Genomic DNA, 17652 nt, shown 5'->3' with positions numbered 1-17652 from the left:
TAAAAGGGACGCATACAATCGCCCAGAACTCCAATTTAGATAACCCCCCTATTGGAAAGATTGTATATCGTATTGGCTAAAACGAGCCCTGTTTTTCTTCTTAAACGCGGATTTACATTTTTATTTCTTCACTAAGGTCACTGTTCGCGCCTCACGCGGCGCAAAAAGCAACGACGCATATGATGGCGATACCGCGACCTTTTACTGGCGCACGTGGCTAATGGTATATCTTACCAGTGTTGAAATACAGCACACTTTTTTATTATCTTTTCTAACCTAAAATGTGCCGATACACCTTCGTTTGTAGTGAGCAGAACAGCGGCGCCGCCTTCGCTTGATACGTTCGATCAGCATCCGATGCTCATGAACGGCAGCACGTGGCCTCCGCTATTCGCTCGTTACCGGAGCTAATCGCGGAGGCCACGGGCAGCATGCAAGTTAGCTGAAGCGGCCCCTGTTAGTCACTGGATAATTTTTTCAGTGAATCTAGCACCTGTAGACATATAGGGCTGACGCGCTGGAGTTTTGAGTACTGTGGCGGAGCCTGGTGGCGTGCGCCGGAGTTGCTTGGGTAGTCAAAAATGGACGCCGACCGGCGAGTTACGCAGTTCTCAGTTGCTTTAAGCGTTTTACTTAATTTTGCGCCTAGTTTTCAGGCTCAAAAAGTGCTTAAAACGTACGCAGGAACTTGTCCGCTATGCCTGCAGAGTCTGACATGTTTGACGAGCGATCCCTGCTTCAACAAACCGTGCCAAAGCAGGTGGTCTGGGCGACGGCTCTGAGCAGCGCGCGGCCCCAAGCGCGGTCGCCGCCGTTATTGTTGCGTGGTTAATTGCCTCGAACATGGGGGTAAGGATCCTAATGTGCGGTTTTACTGGTTCCCCTGAAAGCCGTACGAAGCGGAGCGACGGAACCGCTGGATACGTGCCGTCCGACGCGTGAAGTACGCGAGCAAAACTTGGTTTGTAACGTAACGTGCTGATTACTTTTCGTACGCGCGTGCACGCGTTTATATATCTATATAATTCCCTGTGTGCAGTCCAGACGGCACGCCGTGGCTGCCGACGGCGATCACGAGGATATGCAGCCGGCATTTCGTGCGAAACGAGAAAAACGATGACATGAGTCACCCTGCGTATGTGCCTACGATTTTTCCGGCAGCTTACAGCCGGCTGCTTCCAGCGGCCGGCTGTAAACATTGCGCGCCGTCGCTTCTCGACCGCGACCGCACGCTGACAGAATTTGACGAATTCCCTAGAAGCAAATGTTGAAAATTACGACCGTGCATGGGGAAAAAGTGTGTTTGCGACTGAATGCGGCAGAAAACGGCACACGACGCGAATGCGCTCATTCGGGCCGCCGACGGCTAGCTTCGTCACTTGACCTTTCTTGATTCCGTTTCGTCGTGTAATGTCGTCGTGTAATGCAAATCATGTCGGCTTTATTAACAGCAATCTTTTCGTTTATGCACTGTCGTTAATCGCGCGAGCATGCTCGTAAAACTTAACTCGAGTTCAACGTCGTATGAGATTCGCTGCACTTGCGAGTTGCAGCGCGCCGAAATGGTTCCTTCAATCTCCTGCACGTCGTAAACATACTTGACGTTGACGAGCTTCTTGCGTTTACGCAGATTGCTTGGCCTGAAGAACTCAGCCACGCCAGAAACTGGCCGAGATCCAAAGCGCAGCACAACCGACAGCGGCGGCTCCATTGCGCATCTGAGCTTAGTGCTGCATGCGACCGCCTGTCTGACTACTCGAAACCAAAGAACTTGTCGTAGGGGGCGCTTTTTAGCACCGTTTTCGCAGCGCCGCCTGGGCAGCCAGTCAGGCCTATAGCGGCACCTGTAGACAAGTTGGAAAAGGGATTTCACTAGACAAGCGTTCGAAAAGCTTATTAGATGCGAAGTATCTTATGGCAGAGTTAAATCCGGTGGTGGTGTGCGGCGTGACCGCCCTTACTGCGCATACCCTCTCCATACACCTCCTCTCCACTCCCACTCACCATTCCTCCTGTCCTCTTCCCCTCTCCCATTTCCTTTCTCCACTTCCCCTTTCCACTCTTCCTCTGAAACGCGGGCTAGACATGCCGAAATTCTCTCCTGCGCAACGCCGCGATGAGCACCAGCGCATGCGCGTCCCCTCCCCCTCTTTCCTCTCCTACGCTGCCCCCCTCTCGCACGCCTGCCGACCGCGCTCCCCGCTCGCCCTATGAGAATGAACGGCCAGGCTAGAGGGAAGACAAGAGGCGCGTAGCGCTCCTCTTCGCGTTCCACGACGCGAGGTCGGTAGCATGCCCAACGAACGCCAACGGAACGCGATCGTGCGAGTGCTCCGGCTTCGCATCGCCTCATGGTCCCCTTTAGCGGGAAATGGTGTAATTTTTCTACCGGCTTCTTTCAAATTAAGAAAACGGTTGAAAATGGCAAAATGAAGGTGGTCAAACAAAGTTGCACTCACTCCTGTGAAATTAGAACATTTAGCATAATGAACATATCTTGCGAGGGAAGCTATCGGAATTGCTATCAATTCTCAGCGTTGCTGGAGGAGGCATTCGTACTTTTTTAGCGGCTTCTCAGATTGAAAAATTCTCCTTACAAAATATCCACGCGCTTTTGGAATCAACCGCTGCAGGTTTAATCACTAATGAGGCGGAGCTCCTCGTTGCGCCGTGTAAAAAAACTGCACCGGGAAAAATCAGTTGTCAGTCCCTGCAAGTGCGTAGAACTTTAGGGGCCCGGTTTGGCGTCCATCTACTGTCTCATGTCGCATGGCCACGCACTGGTCAATACAGGCTCAAAACAAGGCTAAAAACGTTCCGAACCCGTTCAAAATAAACTAAAAAGGTCTGCAATAATATAAGCTACAGAAATAACCAAGAATTAATCGCAATATTTTACCTCAAGTCGTGAAAAACTCTTCTGAAACGTCCGGCTGAGACCCGCGCCGCGCCACCGCCTCGGCAAGCGCACGATTGCCAAAGAATCGCTGGGTTGCCCGTGCTACAAAATTCCGAAGAATTAGAGCTGGATTTAGAGTTTCAGCGATTGAATTCACGTACAGCTTATATTTTTTTTAGTCGATTGTATTGATCACTGCTTTATCTGCATCAGGTACTATCAGAAAAAAAATTCTGCCCCAGGTCAAGTACAAAGCCAAACGTAAACCGTTGCGGAGCACTTTTCCATTACCAAACTACAGCGGTTTCCGTAAAACGGAGCCCTCTTACAAATTTCTACGTTAGTATATTGAACACAGAATACTCTGTTAAAAAGATGTAACTTAAACACCAGTTTACACAAAGCAGACTCCTTACTAATTTGCTACGTTATATGTAAACCTAACTTACCGTTTCCTAAAATGTGCATCATAGACCATTACAAAAATGGCGCAAACTGTAGAATGGACAATGTTTCCAGATAATCCCACGTAACTTTGAAACAGCAGGTTTTTATGAAATGGACTGAACGTAACATTCATTCCATCTTTTGTGAACAGCCAAAATTTAAAGAGGGATCCAGACACAGACCAAAACGATTTAAAAATTATTTGGTCGGTGTCTGGATCCCTTCATTTAAAAATTAAAATGTTTCATCCCGGCCAGACATGCAAAATTTTGTATTTTAGGAATAAGAGTAAGGCTTGCGAAAGGTGCCCCATACAAATTATTTTATTGCCTTAGTTGCTGGGAAATTAGCCCGACAATCCTAAGGATACAACATTGTACTGTTCAGCTATAACATGTAAATTGGTTAACCAAATACAAGGACGCTTCTTTGAATAATCTGTATACCATTTGATAGGGGCAACGCAGAGTCGTCCTCATGAATAGGAAATGCCTCAGACTTCTAAAGGCGGATGTGCACAAGTCTGCTACAATTGACGCGCGTTCTAGACTGACGTCATGAGCCGGAAGACTGGTGGCTCCACCTTTGGAGAACATTGCGAGTGCATGCGCGGGACTATTTCGTTAGCAGAAGCGATTGCCTGCTGCGCGTCGGTCATCAGGGCGAGGCCACTCCGGACTTCTTAAAGGGGCCCTGCAACATTTTCCCGAGTAATCGTCGAATGGTTTCATTAAGAGCTTATTGCCTTACGAATCAACTGCTGCAAAACTTATCCGTCATGTACGAGCGGAGTTACAGGAATTTGTTGCACGGACCTGGAAAGTACAGAATTGTTGCAGAAACCTATAACGTATTCCACTGCTCCACTGGTGTGAATTCACTATTCGGATATTCCGTAAACACTTTTGCATATAGTGGAATGCTGTGCACGCCAAAATTCTCTAATATAGCTAACTGAGGCATACCAGTGAGCATAGCCCAAGTGTTTGTTCTCAGGCACCTCTTCGTCAACACTTGGAACGGCGTCCATTTTTTAAATAGCTGTTTTGCAAAGTGTCGAAGCGAAAATGATTCATGACGTTGCAAATAGCGGCGAATTTAAGTTCAGAATGTTGTTTTCATCACTTGTCAACAGTTTTGATGTAGAGACGGCAATGCTGGTGACAATGACACGACTGCATGTGTGTGCCTAGCAGACGAAATGTCAGCCGAGCGTTGCGTCACTCCTTTCTGTGGCCAAGTGATCAGCTGGGGCGCGGTCTGAAGGGGATCTTGAGGAAGCGCTGCCAGCGCTACAAATTGGCTGTCTTGCCACCTGTTTTGAATCGTGCTAGATACTGGTCATATTAATCAATAAAACAGATAATTATTCGTCCCTCAGTTGTATTTTGGGTCGCGAATCGCTACTAGAGGGTCGACAACTACTCGTGGATGCAAAAATTTTGACATGCGTAAATTTGATGTCAGTGCTCCTTTAGTAAAACTCCCTATCTGGCACATATTCCTCAGCAGAGCTTGTAGAATTCACTGTGCTTCCTACAAAGTGTGAAGCAGTTCACAACTGTTAAAGGAAATGTGCATCTACTTCTTGCCAAATAAACAGTGAACCTCCAGCCACTCTGAACATAAACAGTTGGAGTTTATTTTGACTTGACTGCTCACACACTGGCTCACCTGAAAAAAAAAAGACAAGAAACAAAGAAGATTAAGACACTTGAACCAATAGAAAGAAGGTAACCTTTGCCACAATTACATATAGCACCTGATTATCTGATTTACAATAACTGAGACACACAGCAGCAGGCTTTAATATATCCACAGCACACCGAAATACTTAAAAGTGGAAGGGGCATGATCCCCAAAATGCCTGAACGAGTGAACAAAAGCAGCGTTCACAAGAAAAGATCCGAACAACAATTTTTGTGTGGATGCCGTAAAAGGGACACTGAAGAGAATCTAAGTTCAGCCAGAATGCTAGATTATCTTTTGCTTGATTTTGTCCACTGTGTGTCTTACGCTTTGTGGGCTTTTTATATTGGCATTCTAGTGTTTCGTTGTGTTACTTTAGTTATTTGTACAACTCGGCTGGTGGGCTCACCGTTGTGTAAAAGGCGCTAATAAATGCCCACGTGTTCGTTACACTACATTGTGTACTGTATACAGTAAAACCTCGTTTATCCGGATCTCGTTAACTCTGAAATTCGGTTAACGTGGACTCGCGATGTGGTCCCGGCAAAACTGTGTGTACTTCAATGGTGTTGAATGCTCGTTAAGTCGGAGGGATTTAGCCGTGCACCGGTTAACTCGGACAACTCCGGAGTCGGGACTCCACGCTTTGAGTCGCGCAATCTCGGTGTCTTGGAGGTTCAAGCGCTCACTGCTTGTTGTAATCGACGGCGGAACCAAAGTTTTGGAGAAACCGAAACTCAACGAACGACTCCAGCAGGATATGATCATGATGATAGTGAATGAGAGGGAAGAAGTGGCTAGGTGGCACTAGTCACCACCCGGCAGAAGCGCTTGGGCCGCCGGCGCATCCAGTGTATACGCCTATGCCTATGCTGCTAGTTTCTTTGTGTTGTGACTTCGCGCGTAGCGTGCGAGCTAGTGCATATTGCATTCGCCGGCTGTGCTTGTGCGCGTTGCTGCCGCCATCGCGCTTCATATTGATGGCGACCGTCACCGAAGTGAAGCGGCAACAGCAGCGAGCAAATGATCTAGAAAGAAAGGTGATGATATTGAATGACGTGAATGCAGCTGTTTCTCGACAGGAGATAGGTCTCTCCTTCCTAGTGGCGTCCAGATTGTAGACTACGTCGCCGTTGCTGGTCCACTGACTGACGATGACATATTATCGGAAGTGCTTGAAAAGGACCAGAATCACTGTTCCGATGATGACAGTCAAGATGAGCCGACGCGACATCGCACCGTGCAGGAGGCCGCTGAAGCCCTCGCTGTCCTCGAAGAGTTCTGTGTCAGTTCTTGCGACAGTGAGCGTCCGCACTACCACCTGATGGGGTTGAAGAAGATCGTTCTAGCACAAATTCCGATGAAGAGGCAGACAAAAATAACGCAGTTTTTCATGAAATAAAGATTTGTCTGCGCTGAGCACATTGTCCTTTTGTTTTCATGGTGCATTCGATAATCAGGAATTCGGTTAACGCGGACATTTTTGCCAGTCCCGTCAGATCAGGGTTAACGAGGTTTTACTGCATTTGTTCCTAGAGTCTGACAGAGACCCCACAACCTAAACATTGCATTGCTATTCAGTGTCCGTGTAAGTGGGCTCCAAAATATGATAATGAAAATGCAGTGCAATCTGTCACACAATGTGGGCGTGCATTTCCTGAAGCTGCTGTTAAATTGTTCTAAAACATCATTGCTGTAATATGAAAAATTTCCCGTTATCGGAAATGGTGCCTTACTGCAAAAACAAGTGCTTCAGCATTCTTTCAATAAAAATTTGTCATAAATCTCCTCACAGGTTGAGCACTTCAGACTTGTTTCTAACTCGCGCATTCATTACACCCTTATTGGATATCAGGCTCCACACGCACAAGCAAAATACTACAACTTATCAGCAAGTACACTTAAACCTCCATATAACGAACACGGATATAACGAATTATCGGTTACAACGAAGTAAATGAAGAATAGTTTTGTCAGAGATACAGTGCTACAAATAAACGTTTATAAGAAATTTTCGGATATAACGAAGTTATTTTCGTGGCAGATGTGATTTTGTTATAATGAGGTTTGAGTGTAACACCAGTGAAAGTCAACTTACAACTTCAGTCCTTCACCGCAGGTGCTGCACCAGTCTCATTATCTTACCGCTCACTGCTGTCCTAGACTTTCGTCCGTTCCCACATTTGCTGCCTCTAAGTGGGTTGATGGTGAACATCTCCCTAGAAGGCATAGCAAAGAGTACATCAGCTGGAAATTTACTTTGGCTCCATGCGATTTCCCTATAGAGTCATAGACACAATCTCGTCTGTTCCTGCTTTCAAAGCATCACAAGGTTGCTTTAATTTTCAAAAAATTGGAGTCCTAATAATTTGCAATTTGTAAGCTAATTATTGTGTGGCTCTAATGTAATTCTGCTTGACCCGCTTGAATGGTCAAATAAAGTTTGACTAAGCAACATAAAAATACATCAAGGAATATGCCATTCAAAGAAATACATCAAGAAACACCGCCTCTGCCTCATGTTCCTTGTGTCCATCTTTGTGAAGTGTGCGCTGATTTTGTCTGGTGAAGTGCAAAGGTCTTGGTTCATTATCTGTGCTCAAGAGCATAAATGACAAGTGCCCTTTCCAAGGCATTTCTTCTGTGTGCACATCACACAGTGCTGAACCCAAATTTTAACAAAGGCAAGTTTTAACAAAGTTGTGTGTTACTAACACTTAATTGTAACTGCTCTTTTGTGAAACTGATGTTTGTGCTTGCTTCTGAGTTTGCGCATGTTATCTCTTTCCCCCCTTCAAGTTGCCGTACAGCAATGCAATCTTGCAGAGGTGTTCTTCGGAATACACGAGTGGATAATTTCCGTAATTTTAAAAAGCAGTTAGTACAATGAAAAAGTGTTGAAAAATGAAAAGAGACAAAAAAATATTAACACTTTATTGTTCTCTATCCTGCTGTGAAATGAAAGAGATAATGTTTTTTAAACTATATTATTCACTCCTCAGTCCACTGGGACCCAGTTAGGCTGCATGAAAATGCTAAAATGTCATAATTACATAATAAAAATGCATGTTCTATGCATGTCATCATGCAAAAAAAGTTCCGCCACAGCATCCGGGTCATTCCACACCAGAACTTGGTCATTCCATGCCAAACGTCCCAGCCATTTCGGCAACTATGTCAAATTTATTAGCGTATTTCAGAGAAAAAACATTTTTTTTTGGTCACATGAGAGCCTTCCAAATTTTGCAGAGTGTCTTCTGTGTGTTGTTTGTCAGAAAATTTATTCTGAGAGTATTGTTTCTAGTTTATATACCAAAGTTGGTTTACATATTGGGCAAAGGTGTTCGTGTAACGTGTTCGAAGCTAAGTAATATTACTACAATTTTTCTGTCATATAGGCTTCCAGACATATGACCAAAATGTTCTATGCAGTTCTTCCATTGAAATATTGCACTATGCACGAACATCTGAGCAATGAATGCTTACTCTGTGGAAGGTATATCTTGCTTTAAAAATATTTTCCGACCGCTGAAGTGTAATTTTTACAAGAAAAAAATTCCGAATTTGAGAAAAGAATAATTTTGGTCACATTGAGGCACAATTTACACCACTCGGTGTTCCAATTTATACCTCAATTGAAAGCAAATAAATAATTCTTAATGGCAAGTTTTATCATTACATGTTTTGTTTTCATATCTCTCACCTCTGAAGAAATTCCAGAGTTGTGGCAACAGCATCTGCATAGGCTAAGTTGAAAACAAAGTAGCTCAGAAGTAAAAGGCAGGCTGCCTCCGAAAAGTCTACTGGATCTGTGAAAAGGATCTGCTGTTCGCAGGTCACGAAACATTCCTTGTGGAAAATGCTTCCTGCAAAAAGATGGCAGGCAAAGCAATGAATCAAAATCACTTCGTTATTCATAATCAGTGCGATGTGACGGGTAAAGCAATTTTAGAAAAAGGTTGCCAATACATTTGCTGCAATCGGAGCACTCGAAAGCATTCTTTGGCTTCTATTGAAGCCTGCAATGTAGAGTGCTTTTCAAGAACACACATGATTCAGTGACTGCAAAGTCGAACTATATTTTAAAAACAATAAAGGTGCTCACTGAAACAGTCTACAACAATTATTTGAGATGTTTCTGCGGGATGAGGGCACATAACATCTGGATTAAGTTTCAAGCCAAATGCAATTTTATCGTAAGCTTGGCTCCTCATACAGTTAACGTAAGAAAGACAAATTATACTTAGCGTGTCAGCTCGTTGGTTGTTGAATGCCAAAAAATGGTGTTTAGTTTTCTTAGATGCAGTGATTAAAAAGTCATAAAAAGCGCAGGCGCACATACACAAAGAACAAAATACATACATTCACCCAGGGACTGGTCTTGAAAAAGACCGATCCTCGGTCAAAAGATTCAATAAATGTATTTTTTGTTTTGTTTTTGTATGTGCACCTGCACTTATTTTTTCACACACACACATACAGAGTGTTTTTTTAGACAATACAGATTTTTTTGTAAAAACATGTGACAGTAAGGTTACTGCCGTTTCCGCAGACGAACTCCATGTTGAGGCGGAAATACTTTGCAGCAGTTACAATGACTGTCGCGACTAATTAACAAGAACTCGTTCATTAACTTCTTAATTATTTACTTGAGGGCGGGTGTTTATATTGCAAAGTTGTAGTACGTGCCAACATGGCATACCTACTTTTTAGAAATCACAAAAGTTGCATGTAGTAGAGCACTGCACGGGCCCTTGATCTTCGGGCTCGGGTCGGGCTCGGGCCTGAGCCAGGCCCGTATTAGGCCCGGGTCTCATACGTATAGGTATAAATGCGTGTGTACGTTGTGTGGCTTCGTTTTTGTTGTTTTGTGGGGTTTAACTTCCCGAAGCGACCCAGACTATATGACACGCCGTCGTTGAGGGCTCCGGGTCATTTAAACCACCTGGAGTGCATTGGCGTGCACAGAAATTGCACAGTACAAGACGTCTACAATTTTGCTCCATCGGTATGCTACTCGGGATTTCAAGAAACGCCTAATATAAGCTTCCGCCATTATAGTGAGTGAAAGACGTTCTTGGGTACCGTGTAAGAAAGCAACGGTAAACTGCCTAGATTGGCCCCGCCGCGGTGGTCTAGTGGTTATGGCGCTCGACTGCTGACCCGAAGGTCGCGGGATCGAATCCCGGTCGTGGCGGCTGCATTTTCGATGGAGGCGAAAATGTTTGAGGCCCGTGTACTTAGATTTAGGTGCACGTTAAAGAACCCCAGGTGGTCGAAATTTCCGGAGCCCTCCACCACGGCGTCTCTCATAATCATGTCGTGGTTTTGAGACGTTAAGCCCCAAGTATTATTATTAATATTATTAACTGCCTAGATTAGTGTATATATAAAGTGTGCGCGTTGGTATCTAGGGAAACATTCCGAGTATGCAGCTACGCTCGCATGCCCTTAGACTGGCCAACACTACTTGTGAGTCATCAATATCTCAGGAGCTGTTTTTCGTGCATTTTAAGAGCAAGATGCGGAGCGACTCTTAACCCAGGGCAAACGCCGTTGTTGATTTTCCCATTACTAGTGCTGATGCGCCAGACCATAGAGACACTCGTTTCCCCGAGTAGCGGTGGCGGTGACTCGGGGAAGAAGGGTGGGACAAAGAACCTTGTTGTTTTGAACACAAAAACGTAGTGTAGGTTGGGTGCAGTTGCCTGCCGAGGCGTCAACACGACAGCTTTAATTTATGCAACGCTGCCCAGCCTGGCGTATTCTTCAGAAGCAGCTAGAGCACGTTTTTTTTTTTTTTCATTGCATTGTGCAATAGATGAAGTTTGCAGGAGACTTGCTACTTTTACTGAACAGCCCTAGCTCGTATGCAGTTGATGTAGACTCAACCTAAAAATTTCTGCCATGCGTTGTTCTCCACTTTATGCAGGTATTATATTTTGTAGTTGTTCTTTGAAATGCAAAAATGAGACTGCGTGGTTAGCACTGCGTGCGTACATGAAATAGCCAGCTATCACTAATTATATTTTATATTGCCCTGCAATCATTTCGCAAGAGTGTTACGCGCGTAATTCACCAAAAGTATGCACAGTACCAGTGAAAGTCGTGACACTGAAAGAAGTTCCTAAAACAATCTCTAGAAAATATCTTGTGTGCGGCAGGTATCTTCACAATAACCGAAGGTTGGACAGTGCCTTCTTTATGCTCAAGGCATAACTAGCTGAAACGGGCCGGGCCGGGCCGGGCCGGGCCGGGCCCAGACCTTTCGGGCCCGGGCCGGGTACGGGCCACATTTAAGAACACCGGGCCGGGCTCGGGCGGGCCGGAGCATAGCGTTTTCGGGCTGGGCCGGGCCCGGGCCGGAAAAATCGGCCCGTGCAGTGCTCTAGCATGTAGTTCCAGATATTCATCATCAAACTTCGAGGTCAAAATCGTAACTGATTGTGCCCGGCGTGCACGAAGCACAACCGTTCTGCTACGTCAGACCGGAACTACCCGTCACATGGGAATGATTAAATTTGAATGACAGCACACCGCGGCTGTATGTTTCCGTGAAAAGCTGCAAGTCATCTCACAAGCGCCTGCGCATCGCCTTACTTTTGCGCGCAGTGTTTGGTGCTCATCTGCTTCTTTCGAACTGTGCACAAGAAAACCGCAATATCAACCTTTTCCTTGTCTGGGAAGCATAAAACTAAGGGGCGGCCACTGCGGCGCTTCTTCTTGCAGACAGCCAAAATAGTTTTTCGCACCTCTTTATAGCTTAAGAAAGAAACAGATAGGCACCACCCATCGCACGCAAACGTTAAGCTGTCTACCAGTGTATTTCAAATGCTTGCCGATTTTTCTTACCAAATTCTGCTTTGGCGCATCCTCATTCAAATTTCATCACATCCCTGTCATGTGTCATTCCAGTGTTCTGCCGCGCTTCGTGCGCACCAGGCGTGATCAGTTTTGATTTCACCCTTGAAATTCGATTACGAATATCTCAAAGTATGTGCAACTTTTGTGATTTTCTAAAAAATAGGTATGCCATAAATTGGCACGCACTACAACTTCGTTATATAAATACCCGCCCTCAAGTCAATAATTAAAAAGCTAAGTAACGAGCTTTTGTGAATTAGTCACGTCAACGTCATTTTAGCTGCGGGAAAGCATTTCACCCTCGACATAGAGTTAATGTGTGAAAACGACAAGAGCTTGACTGTCATAGAATTTTTATCAAAAATCTGTATTGTCTAAAAAAGCTCATTTATCCGGACCTCATTAACTCGGAAATTCGGTTAACTCGGACTCGCGGCGCGGTCCCGGCAAAACTGTGTATATTTCAATGAGGTCAAATGCTCATTAATTCGGAGGGATTTAGCCGCGCACCAGTTATCTCGGACAACTCCGGAGAGGGCTATCGGGACTCCAGAGTCGCGCGATCTCGGCGGCTTGGAGGCTCAAGCACCGCTTGCCATAACCGACGGCGGAACCGGAGTTTTGGAGAAACCGAAACCGAGCGAACTGCAGCAGAATATGATCATGATGATAGTGAATGAGGGGGGAAGTGGCTAGGTGGCGCTAGTCACCACCCGGCGGAAGCGCTTGGGCCACCGGCGCATCCAGTGTCTACTAACAGCAGCTGCTCGCTACGCCTACTGGTGTACTTCGGGTCTTGGTTCTTTGTGTTGTGACTTCGCGTGTTGCGGCTGTGTTTGTGCGCGTTGCCGCCGCCGTCACGCTTCATGCTGATGGCGACCGTCACAGGAGTTAAGCGGCCACAGCAGCCAGCTAATGATCTTGAAAGAAAGGTTATGATATTGAAAGACGTGGACGCAGGTGTTTCTCGACAGGAGATAATGAAAAAGTACGGTGTTAAGAGAAGCACGTTAAGTGACTACGTGAAGAACAAAGAAAAAATTTTCGCGGCGTTTGACAGCGGCAAATTCACCGGAAAACGAAAACGACTAAGGACGGCAGCACACCCGAAGCTGGAAGACGCACTGCTGCGGTGGATAACAGACATGCGGAACAGCCAGCTTCCCTTGAGTGGACCGTTGATCTGTCAGCAAGCTGAAAGGTACGCACTGAGAATGAACATCGAATCTTTCAGTGCGTCTGAAGGCTTATTTGCCCGCTTTAGAGAAAGGCACGGGTTGGTCTTTCGAAACGTGTGCGGAGAAAAAGCAGCAGTGGATGAACGGCGTATTGCTGACTGGAAGACAACAGAGCTTCCCCAGTACCTGGCTCGTTATGAACCTGCCAACGTCTTCAATGCCGATGAAACGGCTCTCTTTTTTAAAGCCTTGCCGGACAAAACGATTACGTTCAAGGGCGACCCATGCGTTGGAGGGAAGAGGAGCAAAGAAAGGATCACTGTGCTTCTCGCTTCAAATATGTCGGGCACCGAGCGCCTGCCACTGCTAGTCATCGGGAAGGCACATAACCCAAGGTGTTTTAAGAACATTCACCACTTCCCTGTGCAATATCGCGCCAATAGAAAGGCCTGGATGACCTCGGATATTTTCCAAGCTTGGCTGCGCCAACTCGACCGCCGCTTCTCCGCTAACAAGCGCAAGGTTTTACTTCTAGTTGACAACTGCAGCGCTCATACCAGAGTGACAGGGCTGGAGTGCATCGAACTTGTATTTCTACCTGCAAACACGACGGCTGCTCTGCAACCGCTGGATCAAGGGATAATTCAGCACGTAAAAAGCAGGTACAGAAAGCATGTGCTGGAACGGATCCTGCTGTGCAAGGAAGCAGGGCGAGAATATGACCTGAGTCTCCTGACCGCAATTCACATTTTAGCGCATGTCTGGAGCGACACGCCGCCCGCGGTCATTGCAAATTCTTTCCGGCACAGCGGCTTTGTCCGCCCTGACGACTCGGATATTCCTCCAGAGGCCACTCCAGAGGACACCCGCGAGCCCACTGGAAATATGGATGACGAGGTGAATGACACTCGTTTTGACTCTCTCCTTCCTAGTGGCATCCAGATTTTAGACTACGTCGCTATAGACTCTGATGTTGCCGTTGCTGGTCCGCTGACTGACGATGATATATTATCGGAAGTGCTTGAAGAGGACCAAAATCACTGTTCCGATGATGACGGCCAGGATGAGCCGACGCGACGTCGCCGCACCGTGCAGGAGGCCGCCAAAGCCCTCGCTATCCTCGAGGAGTTCTGCGTTTGTTCTCGCGACAGTGAACGTGCGCACCACCACCTGATGGGACTAAATAAGATCGTTTTGTCAGAAATTCCGACGGCGAGGCAGACAAAAATAACCCACTTTTTTAAGAAATAAAGGTTTGTCTGTGCCGTGTAAGTTTTCCTTTTGTTTTCATGGTCCATTCGATAATTCGGAATTCGGTTAACTCGGACATTTTCTCCGGTCCCGTGAGATCCGAGTTAACGAGCTTTTACTGTATATGTCCCCGACCGCTTATTTGGATGCTGAGAATTTTAACATGCTCGTTTATTCTGACACTTTTGCAGCACCGCCATCATTGAAGTAATGCAATATTCTGACTGAAAATTTGGATGCCCCACAGTATGCCGTTAGATTTTTTGGACTCCGGCTGAATGAGTGGGTGCGACGTCGAACGTCATGACACGCTGTAAGTGATGTTTACAATACAGCAGAACCTCGTTGATACGTTCCTGCTTAGTACGATTTCCCGGTTCCTACGTTCAAAATCACGAAAATTAAAAATAACCCAATACAGCTATGTGTAACACGTTCTGGTTAATACGTTCCCAGAAGATACGATTATTCGGCATCAACGTTCAGCATCGCGGAAAACTGCGGTTGTATGTGACACTGAGGCAAAAACCAGTCAAAAAAAGACGCCGGACAAGGGGAAGAAGTGACACACACAAGGACTCTCCGGAGTCTTTTTTTTACTGGTTTTTGCCTCAGCGTCATGTACCAACTGACCCAGACTTCGACGTTATTGCGGTCGTATGATACGTCTTGCACAGAAACTATCATTCATGTGTGCAAAAAGGGCCCTCTCGTGTACTTGTGAAGCGCGAAGTGGCAGAGAGCCGCCACGCGGCGACGGCGGCATCTCCGCAGTGCCTTTCCCCCCTCCGCGCTTTCTCTGCTTTGCTCAATTGTCCCCTCCATGTCTCTTCCGCATTGCTCAGTCCCCTTCGTGTCTTCTCCGAATTGCTCGAACGCCGCTCTCTGTCAAGCACACAGCAACCCAAAGGCAGGCGGTGACGCTGGCCGTCAAAATCTTAAAACAGCTTTCAAAAAAAAAAAAAAAAAGTATTTTCTGTAGCACCTGGCGCGATTTTGCTGAGCATTGCAAATCCTTCATTGGTAGCACGGTACAGATGCACACTCGTTCCACACACTTCTGTCCAGACCCCATGGCTACAACAGCCGGGGGAACTAACAGTGTGGCCCAAAGAATGGAGGCTGTCGCTCCTCCAGTCCGCCACGGTTCGGTACAAGACCTACGGAAACGCAATTGTGGCCGCCGCCGCTGCACAACACGCCACGACACGTGACCATAGCAGCGCCGCCATTGTGCCCAGTAAATATGGCCGATAATTTCCCCCACACTTTTCTCCCGGAGCGCGTTCGTTTTCGGGTTGCTCCTCATTTTTCTGTGGCTGGGAAATTCTGCCTACCAGCGGGTCGTCAGGAGCTGCCAGAAAAAATTTGTTCTGGAAAATATCTGGGAGGTTCTGGTTATCAGACGCCAGAACGAGACAATGCGCACTCGCCACCATCTTTGTCAGAACTCGAGAGATCGCAATGCGACGCTTGGGGACTTCACCTTCGGTTGCCATTACGCTGGGCGTTATCTTTTAAGGCGCGTTCTGCCGTGCGAGATGGTGCGATCACGAGTGGCGGCGAACATACCAGTGCATGTCTCAAGTTAAGACAGAACGCAAACTGATCAGCGCGAGTGGGCGACGTAATATGCGATAGCCGCGAGCAGCTGTTGCTTTCGGGGATGCTTATCACTTTCGCGAGATTTCGTGTATCGTGTTGTACCGCGATTCTTACGTGCACTGCGCAGAGTTGAGCTTTAGCGGGGCGGCAGGTTTCTTCACGGACGGGGCAAGTCGCGCGTGATCTTGCGAACGTACATGATCGTATCCCAAATGCGTATGCTCGAGAATGTCACTTCCGCTCTTCGGCAAACCTAGCCACACATTTTTAAGCGGCAATGCAGAAAGAACTGACGCTCATGCAGCGCAAAGTTTTGTCTGCTGACACGGCGGTAGCGTTTCTTTACGTTTACGCTGGTTGTTCCAGAATTCGATTTTGCAATATTCGGGTTGTCTCAGGATTTCAACACACACGGCCACGGCGTTATTTCCGGTCGGGAGCGGAACTAGCTGGCTGACCTCTGGCTGCCAGCGAGATGCCAGGAGTTTGAAAATCGAAGAGTCCCTCCATGTTTTTTGAGAAATAAATTAGGGGTGTGCGAATATTCGAAATTTCGAATATTTTTCGAATAGGGTTTGCTATTCGATTCGATTCGCACTGAAATTTTACTATTCGAACTATTCGAACTTCCCAAAAACAAATACAGTCAACGTCCGATTGAAAGTGACCCCTTCAGATTTTCAATATGCTTCACCTCATTACACTCTCGTATTGCGGCAAAGCTGCCTTTCAAACTCCGTTACGGTCGAACTTTGCCAATACACAGTCAACATCCAATTAGAAGTGGTCCCTAGATTATCAATATGCTTCACCTCATCACACCCCGGCATTGCGGCAAGGCTGCCTTTCAAGCTCCGTTACGGTCGAACTTTGCCAATATACACAGTTAACGTCCGATTTGAAGTGGTCCCTAGATTTTCGATATGCTTCACCTCATCACACTCCGGCATTGTGGCAATGCTGCCTTTCAAGCTCCGCTACGATCGAACTTTGCCAATACACAGTCAACGGCCGATTGGAAGTGGTCCTAGATTTTTGATATGCTTCACCTCATCGCATCCCGGCATTGCGGCAAGGCTGCCTTTCAAGCTCCGTTACGGTCGAACTTTGCCAAGACACAGTCAACGTCCGATTGGAAGTGGTCCCTAGATTTTCAATATGGTTCACCTCACCACACCTCGGCATTGCGGCAGGGCTGCCTTTGAAGCTCTGCTACGGTCGCAAATGTATTAACTCAAGAAAACGCTGGTTCCAACATGGAGATGAAAGATGTGGCAGAGGTGGGGGCTAAATTAATGCTGTTTTGGACCTGAAACTTGGGCAGGAAGTCCGAAAAATCGGAAGCCAAAGCTTTTTAGCATCCAAAATTTCAGATGTTCTTATATATCGACGTCTACGAGGCAGATTTGGAACTCCGGACTTGAAGGGAGCACACCGTTGTCCACCACATCAGTTGGGCTTCCACAGAAGTTGAAAGAGGAGGAGAGGCTGAGAAAATGGCATCTTTGCGTATCATGTGTAAAGTGTTGTCGGCAACACCTTGGTTGCACCAAATCATGTAGATAAATAGAATTCGGCCTCTACATTACCTCATTCTTGATAAGAAAACTATGAAACACCACCCCTCTAGTGTTTCATCAACCTAGCGAAAAGAAACACTTTCATGTTGCTATCTCATAAGAATATGCTTAGGAATCCTCTCTAACTGCAATTTCGCTT

At 46.4% G+C, this 17652-nt stretch overlaps 2 protein-coding genes across 2 annotated transcripts in view; one reads left to right on the top strand and one right to left on the bottom strand.

Moving 5' to 3' along the window:
* Positions 1-4908: 4908 nt before the first annotated feature.
* LOC119400171 (uncharacterized) overlaps positions 4909-17652 on the bottom strand; it is a 54639-nt gene continuing 41895 nt past the window's right edge. The window contains exons 14-16 of the mRNA XM_037667159.2: positions 8739-8901; positions 7134-7254; positions 4909-5020 (exon numbers count right to left, since the gene is read on the bottom strand). The gene's annotated coding sequence lies outside the window, so the exon portion shown is untranslated. The remainder of the gene's footprint in view (positions 5021-7133; positions 7255-8738; positions 8902-17652) is intronic.
* LOC119399115 (tigger transposable element-derived protein 6-like) lies at positions 13417-14328 on the top strand. The gene has a single exon (XM_037665930.1). It carries the CDS (start codon positions 13417-13419, stop codon positions 14326-14328), a length of 912 nt encoding a protein of 303 aa, XP_037521858.1.

The sequence above is a fragment of the Rhipicephalus sanguineus genome, chromosome 7 (assembly GCF_013339695.2).
Source record: "Rhipicephalus sanguineus isolate Rsan-2018 chromosome 7, BIME_Rsan_1.4, whole genome shotgun sequence".
NCBI lineage: Eukaryota > Metazoa > Arthropoda > Arachnida > Ixodida > Ixodidae > Rhipicephalus > Rhipicephalus sanguineus.
The sequence above is the reverse complement of the archived record's forward strand: the minus strand, read 5'-3'. Positions and strand labels throughout refer to the sequence as shown.

Coding starts and splice junctions, on each gene's coding strand:
- LOC119399115 (XM_037665930.1), top strand. CDS start 13,417: ATGTCGGGCACCGAGCGCCTGCCACTGCTAGTCATCGGGAAGGCACAT.